The sequence below is a fragment of the Aythya marila genome (genome assembly GCF_965140915.1).
Source record: "Aythya marila genome assembly, chromosome: 6".
In the NCBI taxonomy this organism is placed as follows: domain Eukaryota; kingdom Metazoa; phylum Chordata; class Aves; order Anseriformes; family Anatidae; genus Aythya; species Aythya marila.
This window is the reverse complement of record NC_139047.1, coordinates 5,863,450-5,877,042: the sequence shown is the minus strand read 5'-3', so window position 1 is coordinate 5,877,042 and position 13,593 is coordinate 5,863,450. Positions and strand designations below refer to the sequence as shown.

General features: G+C 40.4%; 1 protein-coding gene across 1 annotated transcript in view; it reads left to right on the top strand.

The window, feature by feature from the left end:
- ZNF804A (zinc finger protein 804A) overlaps positions 1-13,593 on the top strand; it is a gene marked incomplete at its 3' end in the record, with an annotated part of 145,243 nt that overhangs the window by 104,540 nt on the left and 27,110 nt on the right. The window contains exon 2 of the mRNA XM_082763819.1: positions 6,166-6,309. Within this exon, the coding sequence (XP_082619945.1) occupies positions 6,166-6,309 (144 nt within the window). The remainder of the gene's footprint in view (positions 1-6,165; positions 6,310-13,593) is intronic.

Below are 13,593 nucleotides of genomic sequence, written 5' to 3'. Positions count from 1 at the left end.
TGATGATGGGGTAATATAAATTTTTCTCCATTATGACCAGACCTGTGTTGGTTTTCTCACAAAACACTGGTGAAGAGCCCTTTCACAATACAGGTAGCTAGGAGAAACGTGTGGCCAGCTTTCATGTCACCTTTTGAGTGCATGCTCTGCCTGGAAATAGTATTTAGAGTGTTAGAATAAATAAATAATTCTACAGATATATGCACAAGAGTTAGTTTTAATGGCAAAAAAGCTAATCAAGTGATTTTATGAGTCCCAGTTAAAAGTAATTATACAGTTGAAAGTGCTTTAAGGAAGTTAATGAGACAGACAAATGTGATAACAAATTGCTGTCTCATCATTAGCTTCCTTTAAAGTTAATTCAGTCTTAACATTGCAGAGCACTGCTCTGCATTGCTCTGCTTTGTGCTGGTCTAGCTTTGTCCATACTCTCATCCACCTCATCCGTCCATCCCTCAGTTAGTTGGGGGTGCAGAATCCAGCTGGTGGCATCAGTTGGTGTGCTTGCAAAATGTGGGGTTTCCAAAACTGAGGATGCTGTTAGGAAGCAGGCAGCACAAGTTGGAATACATTTTGCTACTTCCATCTGATTTCACTGTTATTTATCCTAATACTAGGGTTTGCACCTAAACAAGAATACTGTCCATGAAGCTGAGAGTACAATTTCATAGCTATTTGCATGTCTTCAGTAACATTTTCAAGTATGCACACACCAGAATACTGATTAGCTCTCTTGTATGTAATAAGCGTCTTGGTCGCAGTTAGTTGTCTGCATGTAATCTTAAAGAGAAAACAAAGGTGGGGTGTTTTTCTTTCTTTTTTCTTTTTTCTTTTTTTTTTTTTTTTTTTGTTTGTTTTCTTTTTTTCTTTTTCAGCCTATGATGTTCTATTTATATAGGGGTCTTCGGGGTACTGTTTCTTCCTTGGGCCCATAACCTTGCAGTGCAGCAAAGCACTGAAACCGTGGGGTCACTGCCTGTGGAAGCTGCTTTGCCTGGAAGGACAATGTCAGGAGGGATCAAGAACCCAGTGAAATAACATCTGATGTTTATGGCCTTGTGAGTTTTAGGTAGCTATCATATCTCACAGCTAATGGGAAAGTCTCAAGTACAGTAACCGGGAAGATCTGCCAGTATTGTTGGTACTCATTTTCCCTGCCAGCCTCCTTTTCAAGTTAGGGTGAAACTGAAGCTTGCTATACACTGCTTGGAAATGAGTTTGCTAAGATCAATGAGTAATTTGATCAATGTATCTAATTGCTTTTTGCTTTGGCCTCACCGCCCTGATAAGGATAAGAACCTTATAAATAATTAGATTTGGTGCTAGAGTGCATTAATATTACTAATGCATGATATTTTTTATTTATTCCTTCAAGTGCATCAGTGGATGATGTATAGACTGCGCACATGAGGAAGAAGTGATATAGGAAAATATAAAAACAAATTGTATGTACGGAGTAATACCAAGATAGATGGTGGAGGAGATGTTACTAAATTGTAAATTGTTGGTTTTTTTTTCAGTGAAATTTGCTGCTTCACACTGTCCTTCTAACACCTAGCAAATATACCAGAAATGAAGGAATCATTGTAGATTGTGTCCGTGGGTACGGGTTAACTGGTCTGTGTGTGTGTGTCATATTTTCTAAGCAGATTCTATAAATACAGCTAAGATATAGAGTAGTTTTGCCAAAGCAAAGGAATTAGCTGGAGTTTTTTGACAGTGTTCAAAATATGCTTTTGCTGTATTTTATCAGGACAGAAAAAAAAAAAAAAAAGCTTTAAATAGTTTTTGTCAAGGAAGGTTACACTGGAACATCTGTCAGGTCTAATGTGGTCTAATCCGGAGGTTCAGGCCAGAGCAGGCTAATCCTCTCTGGGATGACTGTACCAGTAAATTCTCCTGAAGAAGGGGTTTGTTTCTGTAATACGTTTTACTTTGCAGTGACTGTGTGCCTGACCCTTTTAAGTCTACAGTAAATGTGAAATAGCTTACTGCAATAAGAGGAGCTCACATTTCTTGGGAAGTAAGAGTATCGATGCTGGCAATCACCACGGTGTAGTTGCTATATTTTAATTTCAGGTTCTTACATGGTTCTCGTTTCCTGTTTAACCATTCTACAGGCAGCAAAAATATGAGCCTGCAGTGCACTAAATAAAAGCATCCCCTAGACTGAGGAATCCAGTCAACTTCCCAAAGTTGTCCATGGGAAGCATTAAATGTTTCTGTAGCTTCCCTTCTTTCTTTCTCTTGTAGAACAGGAGCACAAACTCCTGTCTCAGTGGGTAAAAGTAGCACCTCTGCAGATGAAGCCTGCTCTTTGTACAATTCGTCAGATGCTTGCAGCAGCGTTTGCACAGGCTTAAGGATTTGGAGGGTGGAGAAGATGGATTTAGAGAAACAAAGCCAGCTGAGAGAGGTGATCACATATTAGAGGTCTTTCATATAAATTATGAAAGATGGCTACTGTGAATTATAGCTGTAGGCTTTCAGACAATAAGCCTTTCAGGAAAAAATAATGAAATGAAGTGACACTGAGTTCTGAGTTTCATTACCAAACTGAATCATAATTCAAAGTTCTTTTAAAACTTCCAGCATGGTTTGCAATTTTTTTGATGGAACTGGGACTAAGTTTGATCATAGTTAACTGTTTTAAGTGGGTTTTTGGCTACCACTTTACTCCAGGAATATTCCTCTCCAGTAAGTCTCTATCATTCCTCTCTGTCATCTGTTGCCAGCACTATCAAGGTCCAGGAACTATCATTTCTTACTGTCAGCTTTTGGGCAGCTGTCCCTCATCAAAATTCATAGCGCTAGCGAAAGCCTCCTCTTCCAAGGTAGTACTCTCCTCCAAATCAATACAAACAGTCTAACAGGCAGGGAAGCAGCAGCCTATATTCTCGTATTTCCATTCCCTGCTCATCCTTGACATCAGACTTCCCTCAGCTCCTGATGCCAGCCAGCGATGGCAATTTATTCTCATGTCTGACCCAGCCCAGAGAACTCGCCAGCTGTGGGCAGCCTCCAGATCCCCACAGTCGATGTTGCTCTGAGCACTGGAGGGCCTTGGAAAGCATTTGGAAGCCTTGGAAAGGACCAACCTAAACAAATTGACAGAGGTGTTTGGAGAGGTGATTTGGTATCCTTTCCCACCACATTGGAATAAAATACGGGTCCCATCTGATGGTTTTAGGTCATAACATGAAGAAACTACTGTTTAATATTTCTTGAGTGCTTCGAGTGCAGTGCAAAATTTTATAAAAATAAACACTGCTATTTCATTAGCAATTCCTTGATGCAAATATATTTCTGTTGCAGATAGATACCTCACAGTCCACAATTACTAGTTAATGCTTTTTGCCCGTGTTTAGATCACGGTGATCAGGGTGTCTCACCAGTTAGGTTGGTTAACAGCCATTGCCCCTCCTGCAGCCACTTAGGAACACACTCATGTTCCTCTGTATCATGCAGAGAATCAGCTGCCTACCAGTTTTTAAAGTGGCATCCCATTCTTCCACGCAGTGCGTGTTGTCTTCGTAATTGCCCCATTTCCTGCACGTCGTTCAACAAATCAAATGAAATTTAGTAATTGAATAGAAACTTCTCCTGCCAGCAAAATATAGCTCAGCAGCAAGTAATGGAGGTGATAAAGGAGTTGTATAAAAATGTTGGCTGAGTGCTCTATGGTGATTTAAAAGAATGTGTATGTTAAGAGTTAATACAAAAAAAGAATAGGAAATGAAATAGAGAGCATTAATATAGGACTGTATGGCACCACAGTGTATCTGGTTATCGTGTTGTCGTGTCAGAGAGGAGATGATAGTTAGCAAAGCCTTGGAGGCTGCAAAAAGGACCAGGACAAATAATGAGTGACCTGGGTATGAGGAATGACTGAATACACATGCCTGGGAGACTGTGTGGAAGGGGTGTATGTAATTACGAAAGGCTCAGACAAAGAAAATAAAACATGTATGTTCGTGAGCTCTCCCAGTAAGAGAACAAATGAAACTTCAATGCAGCTTCAAAACAAAGAGAAGGGAGTGGTCCTTAGTAAAGGGTCGCTTTGCCTTGGTGTGGTACACAGTAAAATTTTACACAGGTTCCAAATGTTGACCTGATCCAGCACAGCCTATATTCCTAACATCAAATACTTCTGGGTTTTAAACACTTCAATCTCGTCACATAAAAATCCCATATTTTCCCTTCCTGTGTCCTTGAGCAAATTCCACTAATATTTTCCCTCTACTTATCATCTATTTTAGATGATGTGATAATAATCTTTATATTGCCTCTAAAACAGTAATGTAATATTGAAATATAAAATTAACCCTCCCCACCAAAGAACTCCAGCTGAAGGATTGTAGTAGTAGAAACCCCGAGGTACCGATGAGAGTAGGTACTTACTTTGCAGCCCAGTTGCTCACAAGGTTCCTGTGTCTCTGTTCCATTGGGACGTGCTGGGCGTGCCAGGTACAACTGCAGAGTAGGTCCCCTTCAGGTTTGATCTGCTACGTAATAATTATATTGTTTCCAAAAAGGTGCCTTATGTCAAGAGGAACACCAACTGCATTACATAATTTGACTGCCTTATGTTAGTATGTCTTGTGAAATTTTACTCGAGGGTTATTCAGTGTGTTGGGATCTCTTTATACAAGAAAGGTTGTTGTTTATTTCACTGCTCTTGCCTTAGAATCCATCACATTTGCTGTTCTCCTACACAATTATCATATGTAATATTGCAGAGTTCTGATAATCCCCCAAATATACAATTTCCTCCTCATTTTTTGTTCTGAGAAATCAAAATATGATGGCATTCCTTTGTAGGCTATGAGGATTATTTTTAATCTATTTCATGCCCTTAGAGCTTGATGTGCTGTCCCCACTACTTTCTTAAACGTAAGCGTCTTAGTAATAATTGAAGGGGTTAAAACCCTATAGTTCCTTACTCATTATTACCAAGAACTAATTACAGAGTTTCTAGGATAGGTTTCCCATAAAGTATAAGTGTATTTCAAAGTGTAAATATATTTATAAGTCTTCAAATAATGTTTTTTTTGTTGTTTTGTTTTTGTTAATTAAACGGATTTTATGCAACATCAGTCTAAAAATGTCCTAGAAATATGCGAGTTCCTCTTGTGTCAGCCAGTATTCAAAACCCAGTCCTGAAGTGATTTTTGCAATTCTTTTAATGGGCAAAATTGAATGAGGGAGGAGCTCTGTTGGGATCTGAATCAGTGGTGTTTGCTAACAGTCTGATCACACTGAATTATATTTAAGCACAACGTTAAATATGTGCCTTTGGTTATCTGTATTTTCGTAAACAATATTTGCTGCAGTTGGGATTTTAGGGTCAATTCTATCTCGGATTTGTCATGAGCAGGTGGCATTTCACTCAAGTTAAACGTGCTTAATATGTAACTGGTGCTCAACTAATTTGAGATGACAGACCGTTTCCATGCTCTTTCTGAACAGGCCACGTTGTCATCGACAAATTCAGGAAATTAATAAATATGGCTTGTATATAATTCTCTGATAAATAATAAGCAGGTTGTTTTTAATGCTTTTGCTTATGTATGGTAAATGGAGATGCTGGCCTTCTTTTCTAATGCTGGATGACAAATAGCAAAGCTATGGAAAATATTCATTACATCTCAGCTATGAAAGCATCCATCATGTTTTAATGTATACCTGTGTTCAAGAGGGACACAGCAGAGTTCCTTTTAATTTTTTTTTTTCATTTTAAGAAGCACACTTCATTGTGAAAGTCTCGTAACTAAATTATTGGAGTTTGTGTCTGTGATTATTCTGCTGAGGCATATTACCTATCAGATCATCTGGGCACTGAATCTTTGGTAGAAATTAACTGGAAAATAACCTTCAACATGATAAATATTTGTATTTGGAAAGGACCTGAGGAAATCCATCTGTAGCCTAACGTCTGACAGAGCCCCTAAGGGGAGCTGGCAACTGTATAGCAAATTGAAGTGTGCAAATCCTGAGCCTCTCAGCAGATACAGTAAATATGTGCAGTATAACACAGCAAATATGTGAAGGCTTTTAGTTATGGAGGTGTGTAAATGTTTACAAATATGATTAACTGCAGAGCACAAAATCCATTCGCAGTATCAAAGGAAAATACTAAAATTCCTTTTTCCCACCCCCTTCCAGGATTATGCTGAAAAGAAAAACACGATAGCAAAAGCCCTGGAAGATCTTAAAGCCAACTTCTACTGTGAACTCTGTGACAAGCAGTACTATAAACATCAGGAGTTTGACAATCACATTAACTCTTACGATCATGCTCACAAACAGGTAAGAGGCTACTCACTACTGCTCATTACTTAAACTGGGTTCCAGCGCGAATGTTGACGTTTTTGGTTTCCATGTCCTTTGGGTTGGCTTGAAAATCACAGTTGTCAAGTTTCAGATTCTGGGAAGCAAAAATAGGCACTTTTCTTAGAAACACGTCATAACATAAAGATTTTACAGCCAAAAATTCTGAGCTGTAAGGAATGGGGAATGCTCTAAGGGAAATGCGAACAGTTATATGGTAAAAAGGTACAGGGAATGATGAAAATGTAAATGTAGAATTCACTTGTCATCAGTTTAATTTTGCATATCAGTAAATGCTGTGGTGTATTTAAGAGATTGCAAGGAAGCATTTGTGTCGCAACAGGCGTGAGCAGGAAGCTTGACATAGTCTTTAGTAAACTTTCTTTTCACAACTGCATGTGCGTGAAATGGGCCACAATTTTACTTAAATGCACTGCATATAGAAAACAAAGGTAATGAAAAGTTTCTGGCTCAGTTCACAATAAGGTAAGTGTAAGCTTTTAAACACTGGTATTTACAGTTTTACCGCCATGTTTTATCACCGCACCTCCAAGTTCCATATCCTGCTTTTATAACATAGTGAGAGAGGCAACACACCTGTCTCATAAGGCAATGGCATACCAGTGCAACCTCATGGTCTCCAGAGGGTCAAAACTGTATTATTCAGAGGAAAATGCAATTCATTGACTTCACCAAAAAGATACAACCATACAAATGATCTAACCATACAGAAACTTTCTACTCAGTCCAATTAGCTGGTTATTATCCTTTATCTTTGTTTTATCTGGTGAAATCATAGGGTTCCTGATCGGGATCGATTGCTCTTCATTCTAATTGAATCTCCTTTTGTCCTGTAGTTCCCTTCAGGTTGAGGGCAGATGCTATCAGCTTTAGATTTTGTGATTTTTCGATTTAGTGTTGAGAGCTATGGAGCCGTAGACCTCATCAACAACAGCAGTGTATGAGAAGCTGGAGAGGAAGCTGTATTAGGTGAGAAATTAGCAGGTAGCTTCCTTGCGTCCTATAGATACTTATTGTGAGTTGTAAGAATTTGTAGTCGAAATACAGCTAGAACTGGTTCTTCAGGCATTGTCACACAGCACCACCTCACTGATAGAGGGCAAGGGAATAAAGTGATGGGCAGAATTTTCCCCACTTGAACTTTCTTAGAAATGTTTAAAGTGCTCTGAAGCACTTTCAAATAATGAGAACCTGAAGGCTGCAGTAATTGCTCCTCTCTCTATTCAGTATTGATGAAAAATGGATTTTGAAAGCAAGGTCAGGCACGAGACTTGTTTTCAGTGGTTCACACAGCTACTTCTCCTTTTTAATCGCTTTAGACAGGAGATGCTGGGCACCACACCACCATTTGGAGCGCAGCAGATCCTGCCTCTGCACCTTTTGGGTAGGGGCCTTGGTGTCTGTGTTTGTTTGTATCTTTGTGGATGTGGCTGATGAAACCCAAGAAGCCATCCTCTTCCTACATAAGACAACCACAACTCTAATCTCCTTGGTGGGACATCAGACAAAAGTTTCCAGCTCTCCAGTAGAACAAGTTGTATGGATGCTTGTTTCGACTAAGTGAATATGTTCTGTAATACTACTGCAAAATGAGACCATCAATTCCTGAGATTAAAATGTTAGGTAAGATTTAGTTCTGGAATATTTTCTGTGGCAGTTTTTAGTGGAGGGGAATGAACAACTGACCTGTCCATGGATTTTGCTTCGTATTTTTCTCCAACTTTCTCCATTCAATCACACCTTTCTCCTAATAATGGGCAGGTAAGGGGAAGCATTTGTAGAAAGTTTCCTGTGATCCCAGAACAGTCATAAGCATATGCAGCCAGTTAGGTTTCACTTGGTTCCAAGCACCCAACAGTGTCTTTCCAGTGATAAAGCAGATGAAAAACTTCTGCCCAAACCTGAGTTCACCCCAGCTCTACTGAAAACCCTTATTTAATCCTAATTGAGCGTTCTGTTATCACACAGTCTTAAGCTATGGGATGCTTTCTCAGAGAAAATTTTCATTACAGCTTCTGTACCTCAGTGTTATTGTACATGTTCTATTTTCAATTCAAAGATTGCTAGCACAGTAAATTTCGAGGCTTAAAATACAAGATTTTATAATTATGTGATTTCCCCCTCTTTGGATGAGCGACCCTATGCTGTCAAGGATTGGTTGTGTTTTGATTTATTGTCTCATCTAGCTTCTGAAACCCTGCTTTCGGATTATACGTAGTCCAAAAAGAAAGGATAGGGCAAAACTAATTTTATTTCCTAGGACCTGAGGGAGTTCAGACCAAGGTATCAGGGTCTCCACCTGCCTCTATTAGTGCTTTCTTGTTCTTAGTTTAGACAATATGGTTTGGAGAGTAATATCTGTAGCCTTTAAGAATCCTGGAAAAGTAACTTGCAAGGTCAGGTCAGTGGTAATGGAGATAAATGAACTCTTTTATTTGCTTTGAAAACCTAGACATAAAGAAGGAAAACAAAATTGAGTGCAGGTATCTTTAAAGCTAAAAGTGTTTTGAGCCCAATTCAGACAGAAATGTAACTAAGGCTGAACTGCTATGATTCCTTAATGACAGAATTACTGTTTGATGATGATGGTCTAAAATCATGGACTGCAGCTTTTGAGACCTGTTTTTGAGACTCAAAGATCTGTGTGACTATGCAGAGTTTCTGAAGTATTTGGAAGCATACAAAGAGCTCTCTGAAGTGCTGTGTTCATGCAGGGTAAGGGAAAAAATCCTGCCTGTGTTCCTAGAAATGCTGTGATTTTGATGAACGTGGCAGAGCATCAAGTCTAAAGCTGTGAATGACCTTCGTCTCGTAGCCTTTCAGAGGCAGAGAGTTGTTTTGTCTTGTCAGTGAAGAAGGCTGGATCACACAGCTGGGTCTCCTGCATCAGTCATTCCTCAAGAGACTTGTTGCTGTGAGAATGAAGTGGTTTTATTCTTGAATTTGAAAGTCTTCCTCTCCATCCCAGACCTTCTGATTAATCACCCAATATCACAGCAGCACACCTGAGCTTGTTGTTCTTTCCTCTCCCAGGACGGCTTTTCTAAATATCAGAATAGCTGTGGTGAAAAATAAAAGAGCCCTGATGTATTTGCATCCAGATATGCAAATACAATCAATTAAGTAAATTGTAAGTAGGAAACTTTCCCCACAAAATCATAGGTCATTTTGCAAATGCTGTCTCCCTTGATGAAAATGATCTCCCTGCTCTAAAAATGTATTTAAAATCGTATGGAGTTACTAAAGCACAAATTATAGAGGAAGACTAAATTAGTAGATGTCCTTTATCCCTGTTTCGGCCACAGTTTTCTCCTGTCTACATTTTTCTCCTCTCTCTACATGTTTTTCTTCTTTGTGCATTTTAAGAGATTAATGCCAAATAGGTCAGCAAATACTGATCTGTAGCCCATCAGGAGTCTGACCTTTGATCATCCTGGTGTCTCTGGATAAACATTTCAATGAATATAGGTGAAGAAAAAAAAAATCTTAAGTGGAAGGATGTGATAAAGCATGAAAATAGTGATAATACAGTAATTTTTCTAAATGTATACCTCCTGCAGGAAGGATGAAGGATGGAAACATGTAAGGTATAAAGTAACAGCTACATAGCAGGTAGCACACTTGCAGATTCCAGTATTCTCAGCAAAGATAACTGGATGATGCCAGTTTTCTGACTGCAATTTAAAAACAAAGCCACAAATCCATGCAGTTATCATTGCAGCCATCATTACATCATTACAAAAATAAAATTAAATAAAAAGGAAACGTATATATCCCATCCCTTCTACTTGCCACTGTACATTTTGTTTTTTGCTAGTTGCTGTTCACAAAATGTCCGTGTTTTGTTAGTAAACACCTGAAAAAGTTTTCAAGTGCCTTTCTTTAAGCAGCATATTAGTTTTGTGATCCTCAAGGTTTATGTTATATCTGTCAAGGAAGCCTATGCAATTCGTGTAGCCCTCTTCAGTGCTATGGAAACCTCATGGATGGCCAGATAGGAAATCCCTGAGAAAAGCTGCTTAAAAGAAGGACTTAATTCCCAGGATGTGCTCATGGTACCTCAGGAAATCTGGGTGATTGCCAGTGGAAGCTGTGTTCTGTTGAAACTTGGTCTTGACACACCTCGCTGCTCTTTTTTCTCTGTAACTTCAAAACAACAGAAATGCATGACAGAAGTAGGGATTTTCTGCCCTTGTTGTTCTGCATTTGCATCATTTTATGTTGGGATGGAAGAACAGAATTTAAATAGGTGAGAACAAGGATTGTAGTAGCTCAGTCCCACAGCTGCAGAAGTGAAAGACGTGCACTATTTACCAGGAGCCAGCAGTATTTTGTGTTGCATTTCCCGGGCTGCTTTTTGCAAGTTGAATCCTGCTACAGCTATTTGAATCACTAAGCCAACACGTGGCACGCCATCTTGGAGGTGTAGAAACAACAATTCTCAAAAATGTGTCATCTTCTAGAGCAGTACATTTAAAAAAAAAAAAAAAAAAAGTTTATGCTAGTTCAGAACAAAACCTTAAGACTTCAAAAAAAAGTTCCACAAGAGTTGCTTCATAAGCGAAACGAGCATGATGTATGTATGTGATATGTGACATAACTCAATGCTGCTGGCAACAGTGTTGTGTTTTCCTGGACCTCAGTGCACACTGAGCTGGCCAGAACGGGATGTTTAAGATGACAGAGTGGACAAGAAGGCCGTGGTGAGCAATTACAGCCATCACAGCCCCCGAGAGAGATGAAATAAATTCCTTCTTCAAGCGCCATCGAGGCTAGGCGTGGATGAGAAGAATGCCCACACGGTTATCTTGGTGTCAAAACCACTAGGTCCTTTGGGGCTGAGGGGGCAAAGCTCCCCTGCTGCAGGGCTGGTGGGACAGACAGCAACAACGAGCTTGTGGTGATGGCTGCTGCGTGCCCTCATGGGTACAGTCACAGAATCGCAGCATTGAAGGGGTTGGAAAGGACCTCAAAAGATCATTAGGTCCAACCCCCTGCCAAAGCAGGCTCCTTAGAGCAGGCTGCCCAGGTAGGCGTCCAGGTGGGCCTTAAATATCTCTGGAGAAGGAGACCCCACAGCCTCCCTGGGCAGCCTGTCCCAGTGCTCCGTCACCCCCACCATGAAGAAGTTCTTTTGCATCTTGGTGCGGGACTTCCTGGGCTCTATCTTGTGGCCATTGCCCCTTGTCCTGTCCCTGCAAACCACTGAAAAGAGGTTGGCCAAATCCCTCCCTCTCCCACACCTCAGGTATTTATACACCTTGAGGAGATGCCCTCTCAGTCTTCTTTTCTCCAGGCTGAACAGCCCCAGGTCTCAGCCTTTCCTCATAAGAAATATGTTCCAGGCCCTGGATCATCTTTGAGGCCCTCCACTGGACTCTTTCCAGGAGCTCCCTGTCTTTTTTGTACCAGGGAGCCCAGAACTGGACACAGTACTCCAGGTGAGGCCTGACCAGGGTGGAGTAGAGGGAGAGGATCACCTCCCTTGACCTGCTGGCCACGCTCCTTTTTATGCACGCCAGGATCCCATTGGCCCTCTTGGCCACCAGGGCACAGTGCTGGCTCATGGTCACCCTGTCATCCACCAGGATCCCCAGGTCCTTCTCAGAGCTCCCCTCCAGCAGGTTGTCCCCAGCCTGTACTGATCCATGCGGTTGTTCCTTCCCAGGTGCAGGACTCTACACTTGCTCTTGTTAAACTTCATTTGGTTTCTTCCTGCCCAGCTCTGCAGCCTGTCCAGGTCTCGCTGAATGGCGAGATATATAATCCTGTGCATGTGGTTGGGTGTAGCTTATAGAAAGCAGGGGTGGGAAGCACTCAGAGCATTATCTTTTCCTTTCCCTGTGAGGGAAAATACCTTTTTGCAGTACATTTCAGTGTGCTTTCTCTGCTTTACACTTGATGACCTCTCACTCTCGATATCAGAGTCAGGATTCTTGCAGCCAAACTTTCAGGAATGGAGAAATTTTCTATTGCTTCTTTACTCCAGCTTGTTTCTCAGAAGAAAACAATATTTCTGTGTGCCATTATGGGCGATCTGAGCTTCTGAAAGTGAAGCAGGCTTAGAGTAGGAGCCACATAATTTTGTTTGAATACTGTTGTCCCTGTCACCGAATGTAATTTTGCCTCTTCCTATATTTATTTTTTTCCCTTAGGAAAAAATGTTCATCTTTTCATCCTTTTTAAACATTAAGGGAACACCACCAAACGTTCCAGCCGCATGTGTTCCTTTGGGGATATATATATTTGTAGCCCACATACAACCACAAAACAACCCCTCCTCTGTCAAAACAGAAACAGAACGGGGGATCTCCACTCTATTGAAACATAAAGAATGTATCCACAGCATAATGCTGGAGAGGAATTTCCAGGTGGGAGTCTCTTTACAGATGATGGGCTAACAGGAGTGCTTCTTCTGGCATTAGCCCTGCCTCCTTCAGTCGGCTGCCGTGCTGTAAAGGCACCTGAAGCTCTGCCTCTGGCACCCGAGTGCCTGGGGCAGTGCAGCAGCTGGATGGTGACAGGGAGGGAAGAGGATAATTGAAAATCAAACAGTTCATTTCTGTTTTTTATTGATGAATATTTGAACGTATTCAGGGACAAACTTCCTACATTGTTTCATGAATGAAAGAAAGAAAAAGCTGATTTCTTTTCCTTCCAGTTTTTATTTTGCCTGTAAATTTTAATTCCAGAAATTGGCTTCTTAATGGGTATCAGTGTTACGGAGCAATTAGGCACTCCTTAGTTCCAAACTTGCACTGCCACTTTAGATTAGGGTATCCTGACTAAGATATTAATACCACAGAATTCAGTTTTGTTACTAACTAGCATTCTGTTTCTTCATTACCAAAGAAAACATGTAGCTACATTCCTGTTTTGGCAATTATAACTGGAAAGATACTGCATAACTTTTTTCTTTTCTTTAGAGTTTAGGAGATTCTGTTCTGTAATAATATTTGATTATCTAATTGACTTATTTTTCCTGAAGAGGTGTTTTTAGAACAAACATAATTACTGTAGAAAATCATATACCCTGTCTGATCCCTTGGATCGTCTGCAAACAGAATATTAATGCCATATGCTGGCACTTCTGGCTCCACAAGGAGCCCATTCTTTAATATGGGGGTAGCCTTACTCAACTGCAACCCCTTCTGAGCATAGAAACTTGGTATTTACAGTATTTTTTTTTTTTTTTCTCTTTTTTCCTGTCTTGAATTACTGCATCCTTCTCTTCTTTATCCT